The 9,146-nt window shown below is 42.7% G+C and overlaps 1 protein-coding gene across 2 annotated transcripts in view; it reads right to left on the reverse strand.

Annotated features, from left to right (window-relative positions):
* Positions 1-8,778, reverse strand: part of LOC109922980 (probable E3 ubiquitin-protein ligase ARI8) — a 10,699-nt gene extending 1,921 nt beyond the window's left edge. Inside the window, exons 1-4 of one of the 2 annotated variants that reach the window (XM_048620207.1) lie at positions 8,453-8,778; positions 5,030-5,127; positions 3,946-4,095; positions 17-440 (exon numbers count right to left, since the gene is read on the reverse strand). In XM_048620207.1, coding sequence (XP_048476164.1) covers positions 420-440; positions 3,946-4,095; positions 5,030-5,127; positions 8,453-8,507 — 324 coding nt within the window. In that variant the 5' untranslated portion in view covers positions 8,508-8,778 and the 3' untranslated portion in view covers positions 17-419. Of the gene's footprint in view, positions 1-16; positions 441-3,945; positions 4,096-5,029; positions 5,128-8,452 lie in introns of those variants that run through there. The other variant, XM_020523020.2, reaches the window with a different exon arrangement.
* Positions 8,779-9,146: the final 368 nt, after the last annotated feature.

Consider the following 9,146-nt stretch of genomic DNA (forward strand, 5'->3'; position numbering starts at 1 on the left):
CGTGACCACCATGTCAGTGACGTGACCACCAGCTACATTTCTGAGCTGGCTAAAGGTTTTCATCATCAGCTTTCATTCTTTCTCGCTATCGCTTTACTGAGACCATCAGTATTGTGCCTTCCCTCTGGCTTTCTTCAAGCCTCTGCGAGTTCACATCTCAGTGTTATCCAACCACCTGACTCTTCCCTTTCTGCATCAGTTTAATGCTGAATTTCTCCTTTAGCTGTTGTCAAGAAGGCTGTTGGGTCTTTGTTTCCAATGACTGAACTTGGATATCTTTTGTCTCTAACTGCATTTAGCAACCCTTTTGATTCCTGAACTTCTGCTCTTGATCAACACACTCATTTGTCCTAATGTCCATCCAGATAATTCCAAGCATCCTTCACCACATCCACTTTTCAAGAGCTGTCATACTCTTCTTAAGAGTCCAACTCCTGGATCTAGACAGTGAAAAAATGCATCATAAGAACCCAGGTCATCATAAGGTACTAAAAATACACAATAGGTTCATTAGAATTTGAAAGAGGAAAGATCATGTTGTGACAAAAGATCCTGAGTGCAACATTCATTTGAGGTTTCTCATACAGTTACTGATAAACAGTTTGACTTGTTCAAAAGCTTAACATGTTGTAGATCTTCAACTGGTGCAGTTTGAGGTCCAGATGCAATATAGGTGGAAGTGAAGTCAGTGCAGGTACAGAAACATTCAATAAAGGTGCAATGTGGGCAGACGTACAGTCGGTTTGGCTGGAGGTACAGTCAATGCGGGTGCAGGTACATTTGATTTGACTGGAGATGCAGCAGGTGTGGGTGGAGATGCAATCTGTATGGATGTAGAGTCAGTTTGTCTAGAGGTGCAATGAATTCGGGTGGAAGTACAGTCACTATGGGTGGAGATGGAGTCAGTATGGATTGAGGTACAGTCGATTTGATTGGAGATGTATGATAGGTGGAGATAAAGTCGGTGTAGATGTACAGTCGGTTTGACTAGATCAATGTGGATGGAGTTACAGACAGTGTTGATAGATGTACAGTTGGTCTGGGTTACATACGATGGGTATATGTGTACATTGGTGCAGTTTATTATAAAGTCAGTGCAAGCTGAAGTACACTAAATGTGTTGGATGTACAGTTCTGCGTTAAGTTACAGTTGGTGTAAGTAGAGGTACAGACAGCGTGAAATCAGTTTCACAGCTGCACTCTCTATTCCATGCACCCTCCTCATTTCCTTGGCAGGACTCGGAATGTAAAATCAGTTGTAATTTGGACCCAGGCAGTGCTGGTCAACACTCCCTCAGTTAAGAACATTTACTGCAGACAATCATCTCACTTGCTACCTATAGGATTTGGCTGGTGCATTTGAGAGTGTAACAACTTTGTTACTGTAAATGCGATGCGAAGCATTTTCAGATCTGATATGTATTAATGCAAGTTTGTTCTCTCATTGTCTTTCCCAAACCAGTGACAGTGCTCATTTCAATGGAGGAATGTGTTAGCAGGTGATATTTCATGTTGCAGTACCATGTGAAAGCAAGAAGCTATCAAGCAGAATTTCAGGATAAGGGAATTGGACATTTTCACACAGAGGGTGTGGGTTTCAGCTGTTCCAGGGTGACTTCTAGGTTGAAGATTCATAAAGTCATACAGCACAGAAACAGATACATCGGCCCTAATCGTCCATGGTGACTGGGTTTCTCAAATTAAACTGGTCCCACTTGCCTGCGTTGGTTCCATCTCCCTCTAAACCATTCTTCTTCATGAACCTGTCCGAATGTCTTTTAAACGTTGTAAATGTACCTGCATCTACCACTTCCTCATGTGGCAGTTCATTCCACATAAGTACCATCCTCTGTGTGAAAACTTTGCCCCTTAGGTCCTTTTTAAATCTTCCCCCTCTCACCTTAAAACTTTGCCCCCTAGTTTTCAATTCCCCTACCCTAGGGAAAAGACCTTTGGTATTCACCTTATCTATGCTCTTCATAAATTTATAAACCTCCATAACGTCACCCTCAACTTCCTACTCTCCAGGGAAAAAAGTCCGAGCCTATCCAGCTTCACCTTATATGTCAAATCCTCTAGTCTTCGTAATATTCTTATAAATATTTTCTGCACCCTTTCCAATTTAATAATATCCTTCCTATAGCAGGGCAACCAGAACTGTACACAGTACTCCAAAGGGCCTCACCAATGTTCTGTACAGCTGCAAGAGGATTCATAGGCATCAGGACTTTGCCTAATGCAGAGCTTAAATATGCCCAGATCCAAAAGGAAGGTTCGGCAGTCATATTTAGAGTCAGGAAGCTTGACTAATACTTTCACGGAAGCAAATTTATAATATTAATGGACCACAAACCCCTGCTGGGTCTACATAAAGAGGACAAGGCAGTGCCTCCCATAGCTTCAGGTTGATTTCAGTGGGGAGCTCTAATACTAAGTGTGTATAATTACAAGTTGGGACACCAAAGAGGCCAAAGTAGTCAATGTGCATGCATTCCCATTGGCAGGTACACCATCAGTGGTACCGCCACTGGAAGAGTCTGTAATGGTTTTAAATTTTCTGAACACACTTCTGGTCACAGCTGACAATATCAGATTTTGGATGCAGAAGGATCTGTTCCTGGCAAAACTGAAACAGCTGGTAGTGATGGGGGAAACCAAAGGGCCGTCACAACCAGAATTGAAACCTTTTCGGACCCAGAGAGACCAGATCACAGTACAGGATGGCATATTATGATAAGGAGCAAGAGTGATTGTCTTCAGCTAAGATCGCTGCCAGATATTGGCTGAATTCTATCAGAGCCATCCAGGGGTGTCTAAAACAAAGATGTTGGCTAGAAGTTATGTCTAGCGGATACAGATATAACTGTGTGGGTGAGGCAGTGCCCAGAGTGCCAACCAGGACAAAAATTAGCACCAGCACCTCCCCCCATTAGTGGGAATGGGGCAGTAAATGCTGGACTCGGAAACACATTGACTATGCTGGAACATTTCATGAAGAAGAGGATGAATTTCTCCCGAGATGTGCCAGGAGCAAGAGGCGGGTTATCGTACGCTATCCGTATTTGAGGCAGTTGGAGGAACCTGACCCGGTGCTAAAACACCCCAGGAGGAGCTACAAAAAAAAAAAAAAAAAAAAAAGAACTGGCCTATGTCCTCGGACTCTGAGGGGGAGAGATGTAGTGATTGTAACAAAGTCAGCCAGGTGGACCTTCAAATACAAGTCCCCTGATTGGGGCTGTTAATTGATACAATCAGGGAGCCCTGGCTGAAAAATAAGAATAGCGGTGTCAGAGGTCCTGTTCACTCAGAGCTGGTTCTGAGGGAGCTGGATCAGTGTCAAGGACTTTCCACGTGTAAATAAAGGGTGACTTGATGACAAGATACCAGCCTCTGTGGTAATTTCACAGACCTCTGTGTGATTTATGTGAAAATGCCACTCAGTTATTTGCTTGCTCTCTCAGCCAGCAGCTAGCTGTCTTGGCCTGTGCTGATGCCACAAGTACTGTGTCCCCCAGAGCCATTTCAGTATAAACTTATCAGCAGCAAACACGCAACAGCAGGTTCTCCTTTCAGGGCTTTCTAGTTACTCCTAACTAACCTTCACAAAAAGGCTCTGATGGGCTACTTTTTTGGACAAGCCAAACTACATTGTCTGCATTAAAAAAAATCTTGTATAAACATGTATCCCCTTGGCATTAATACACCTGAATGTATAAAAATTACACGAAACCTTGTGATAAAACAGAATGCTGACTGAGACAGGTAATCTCTTTGGATGAGGTTATCAGTTTAGTGCTGAATTGGCACAGACTGATGTTGGAACTAAAGTAATAAAAAGTATTTCACAAAGAAATGTTACAATCAGCACTGAAGGGAATAGGTATTTATATTCCCCAATCACTAGCTCATTAGACCATCCAATCCCTCTGTCTTCCTGCCCGTTACCTTTTTGTAGGAAGCGATGTCATCTTTGGTTAGTTCGACCAGTTTTTTCTCATAACAATCCCTTTCCTCTTCTGTGAAGAGTGCCAGTTTGCACACCTCCTGCCAGACCCACTCCTTCTTACAGGTCTGACATGGAAAAGAACAGATTCCCTGAGGAGAGACAATCTGTGTGTCACTGCCGGAATAAAGAACAGACAATGGGATGAAAAGAGAATGATGGGAACAAGAGCGGCCACTTGAATGGTCAGGTGGGAGGCAGCTGACCTGCAATTCCAGGTGATGCAGGTATTGGGGAAATTGGAGAAAGCTAATCTGGGAGTGAAGTTTTACACAGTAATTGCAAACTCATATCCCATTCAAACCCAGACAAGGGACAGTAATCTGGAAGTAATAGTTTAACGAATACCATGAAATCATTGCTGATTGTCAGGTAAAACCTATCTGGTTCACCAATGTCCTTTAAGAAGGGAAACTGCCATCCTTACCTGATCTGGCTTACAGCAATGTTATTGATTCTTCACTGCCCTATGGGACGCAGTGAAGAACTAACCTCCCTTATTAGGAACATGATGACCTAGTGGTATTATCACTAGACTACTAATCCAGACAGCCTGGTAATATTCTGGGGATATGGGTTCAAATCTTGCCATGGCAGATGGTAGAATTTGAAGTTAATTTAAAAAAAAAAAAAAAAAAAAAAAAAAAAAAATCTGGAATTGGGAGTCTAATGGTGACCATGAAACAATTGTCAATTATTGAGAAAATCTCACCTGGCTCACCAACGTCCTTTAAGGAAGGAAATCTGCATCCTTACTTGATCTGGCCTACATTTGACTCCAGTCCTACAGCAACGTGGTCAACTCTTAACACTTAGGGATGGGCAATAAATGCTGGTCCAGCCAGCGATGCCCGAATCCCATGAATGTATCTAAAAAAAATACAGCAAGTCCCAAACTCAGCCTGGCCTTTGGTCATTGAGTTGAGGAACTGACCAATGTCCAAGAGGAGATCTTATGAGACAGATGAACACCAGGGATCAAACGTATGTAAAAAGCACAGCAAAGAGATAAAGAGACAAACTAACCGTATCTATCCGAGACTTAGCCCAGGCTTTTAGACTCAGGGGCTCTGTGATATGTCCACATGAAGCCTTGACTCGGATGCTGCTGGAGGACCTGGTATCTGGAGACAGAAACAGCGAATTAAGTTATAGAGACATAGAGATGTGCAGCATGAAAACAGACCTTTTGGTCCAACTCGTCCATGCTGACTAGACATCCTAAATTAATCTAGTCCCATTTCCAGCATTTGGCCCATATCCCTCTTAAACCCTTCCTATTCATATACCCATCCAGATGCCTTTTAAATGTTGTGATTGTACCAGCCTCCACCACTTTCTCTGGCAGCTCATTCCATACATGCACCACCCTCTGTGTGAAGATGTTGCCCGTTAGATCCTTTTTAAATCCTTCCCCTCTCACCTTAAAACCCTCTTGTTTGGACTCCCCTACCCTGGGGAGAGGACCCTTGACTATTCACCCTATCCATGCCCCTCATGACTTTATAATCTTCACTCCTCAGCCTCTGATGCTCCAGGGAAAATAGCCTCTGTCTATTCAGCCTCTCCCCATAGCTCAAACCCTGCAACTCTGCAACATACTTGTAAATCTTTTTGAACCCTTTCAAGTTTAACAACAGCTTTCCTGTCCAGCAATGTCCTGTCCAGCCGCAACAATGACCTCCCAACTCCTGTTTTCAATGCACTGACCAATAAAAGCAAGCACACCAAACAGCTTCTTCCCTATCCTGTCCACCTGCAACTCAACATTCAAGGAATTATGAACTTGCACCCCAGGATCTTACCATTAGGTTCATAAGTCCGGCCCTGATTTGCTGTATGAAAAGTACCATCTTGCATTTATCTAGATTAAACTGTCACTCCCTCGGCCCATCTTCATAGAATCCCTACAGTGTGGAAACGGGCCCTTCAGTTCAACAAGTTCACACCGACTTTCAAAACATCCCACCCAGACCCATCCCCCCACAACCCACCTAAGCCACACATCCCTAAACACTATGGGACAATTTAGCATGGCCAATCCACCCCAACCTGCACATCTTTGGACTGTGGGAGGAAACCTGAGCACCCGGAGGAAATCCACACAGGCACGGGGAGAATGTGCAAACTCCACACAGACAGTCGCCGGAGGGTGGAATCGAACCCGGGTTCCTGGCACTGTGAGGCAGCAGTGCTAACCACTGAGCCACCGTGCTACCCTGATCAAGGTCCTGTGGTACTCTGAGGTAACCTTCTTCACTATCCATTACACCACCAATTTTGGTGTCATCTGCAAACTTACTAAACATACTCCTACGTTCACATCTGAATCATTTATATAAATGACAAAAAGCAATGGACCCAGTACCAATCCTTGCTGCACACTGCTGGTCACAGGCCTCCAGTCCGAAAAGCAACCCTCCACCGCCACCCTTTGTCTCCTATCTTTGAGGCAATTTTGTATCCAAATAGCTAGTTCTCCCTGAATTCAATGTGATCTAACCTTGCTAACCGGTCTACCATGTGGAACCTTGTCAAACACCTACTGAAGTTTCAGTAACCGCTGCATTTATTGATCACACTGTAAGATGAAGCCATGAGCTTGTGTCAAAAGTCACACGACACCAGGTTACAGTCCAACAGGTTTATTCGAAAACACAAGCTTTCGGAGAGTTAGTGACAGAGGATGCATCAGACACAGAATTTAGAAGTAAAAGATCAAACAGTCATACAACTGATGCAAATGTGTCAAACAAACTTAAGATGGCTAATCTTTAATCAGTTTGAAAGGAGATGCAGGTTTTGATTAATTAAAATGCAAATCACAGAATTTCTTTCAAATCACTGTCCTGAGAAAAGTAAAGATTTTTCAGTATACCAGAGGTGACATCTCAGGTCAGAAATGCATTTTCAGTGTGAGGCCTTGTTTAGAATCGGTGTTTTAACTTGGAGTCAGACTGGTTTTATTTCCAATGTAGGATTTCGTGTGAGAGAGTGTGTGTACGAGAGAGGGTCTGAGTGAGTTTGTGTGAGAGAGTGTGTGTGTGTGTATGAGTGTGTGTGAGAGCGAGTGTATAGTGTGGTGGGGTCACCTGTAGTGCAACATGAACCCAAGATCCCAGATGTATGCAATCTTTGTGAATTAATGGCAATTACCAACACCAGGACACACAAATGCTGAGGATGTTGTAACAAAACCTCAGGCAAGTGTTGAATATCCAAAAGCTGATTTCCAAAGTGCAGACAATAACATTTTCAAGACTCTAGTTCTGTAATTGCTGATGATAAATGTAATCTCCTTGTAGAAATATATATGCTAGTTAGACATATAAACCCATGTTGTGCATGCTGTCTATCAGGCAACTTCATTTGACATATTTTCGGGATATATAGTTCTCACCTTTGTTTCCATGTTATATATTTCTGTGCTTACATCACTGTGTTGCTGAAATATCACATAGTGCTTGACCATTGTTTTTCCAATGATAGAGTGCTCTATTCTTGTTTTCTATTGAGATTATGTATTTGTGTCTAAGGAATAAGTCAATGAATAGCCCCAAATTTAATTCTCCATGCTAAAATGACTTTCCTGATTAGGCAGAACTTAATCAGTGTTCATTATATTTCATTGCTTAAAGATGTCAGTGGAATTGTTGGGCAAGAAAATCTTTAAATGTTCCTGATCCATACTTACTGTTAGAAAAGACTAGCAAGTACCAGAAACTAGTTGCATTACCTTCTTGTCTGACTCCTTACATCTGGTCCTTATTCTCAGTCCCATAGGAAGGATGTTGTGAAACTTGAGAGCTTGCAGAAAAGATTTACAAGGATGTTGCCAGGGTTGGAGGGTTTGAGCTATAGGGAAAGGCTGAATAAGTTGGGGCTATTTTCCCTGGAGCATCGGAGACTGAGGGGTGACTTTACAGAGGTTTATAAAATCATGAGGGACATGGATAGGGTGAATAGCCAAGTCTTTTTCCTAGGGTGGGGGACTAGAGGACATAGTTTTAAAGGTGAGAGGGGAAAAATTTTAAAGGTGTAAACAGAATTAAATTTAAATTTATTTAACATTAAAACTTTCAAAGCGCTGCTCCTTGACTTTGTCCGTAAATCTAAGCACCATTAACACGAAGGTTCAGCAAGAGAGAGAGGCAGAAGGTTGCACAAAATTTAAGCAGAGCCAACTGGAAAGTTGTAAACAGAAAACAAACTTTGCTAAAGTATCGAACTGCCTTTTCCTCAGACTTATTATTTCTTGAGGCATTGATAGATTTGTTGCTAATTTACAACATTTTCTGACCTTAATTAAACTGAAATGTTTGATCGGAACCAGTATAGAATGTGAAACAGAAAGAAAGAGAGAGAGAGAGAGAGAGAGAGTATTTGGTGTCTGTGACTCGGTTGTCTCTCGCACTTGACTCCCTGGCCCGTCACTGATAATGGATTTACCTGCAACTTGACAGTCCACCTGGGTAACCAAGGGCAGCTCGTCTGCAGGTTTCATGGTTGGAATTAGAAGACCTCCTCAGGATGTGTGCCGAAATCAATAGGCATGCTTGTGACCTCTCTCCCTCTCTTCCCACAGTTAATAGGCTGTCTTTTACTTCCTGCCAGACGTTACTGTTTGGAGGTTTACTGATTGGCTGGTGCTGCTACATTCCCCCAACAGGTTTCCCGTAAGAAGGGAATGACTCATAGGTACTATGAGCAGGGAAGTAGAAATGTTTTGGGGGTAATAAACAAAATTGCTGGGAATGTACAGGAACGGAAAAGTAGATTCACATTTATGAGGTTGACCTTCCTCAGAGCTCTACTGGGTATGCAGAAGAGAGGCTGAAACCAGAGTGGGGGATTCCAGGCCACTTTTGAAATCAAAGGGAGGTGTCACACAGAAGAGGCAGAGATGATTGGGTACTCCTGTTTGATCAGAAGGAACTGGGAAGCTTCTACAAACTGCTTTTCGGGGTCTTTTTAGTGGACACATATTTGGGTTTTGTAGGATTCAACTGGGGTCTGTGAGATGAGATTTTGTAGTTTTAAAACTGAGAAATAAAAAAAAACTTAGACATATTGTAAAGTATGAAGAGGATAGTGGAGAACATAAAGGGTATAGACAAGCTGGTTGAGTAGGGGGATTACTTGC

This window comes from Rhincodon typus, chromosome 45 (genome assembly GCF_021869965.1).
Source record: "Rhincodon typus isolate 14 chromosome 45, sRhiTyp1.1, whole genome shotgun sequence".
NCBI classification, from domain to species: Eukaryota; Metazoa; Chordata; class Chondrichthyes; order Orectolobiformes; family Rhincodontidae; genus Rhincodon; species Rhincodon typus.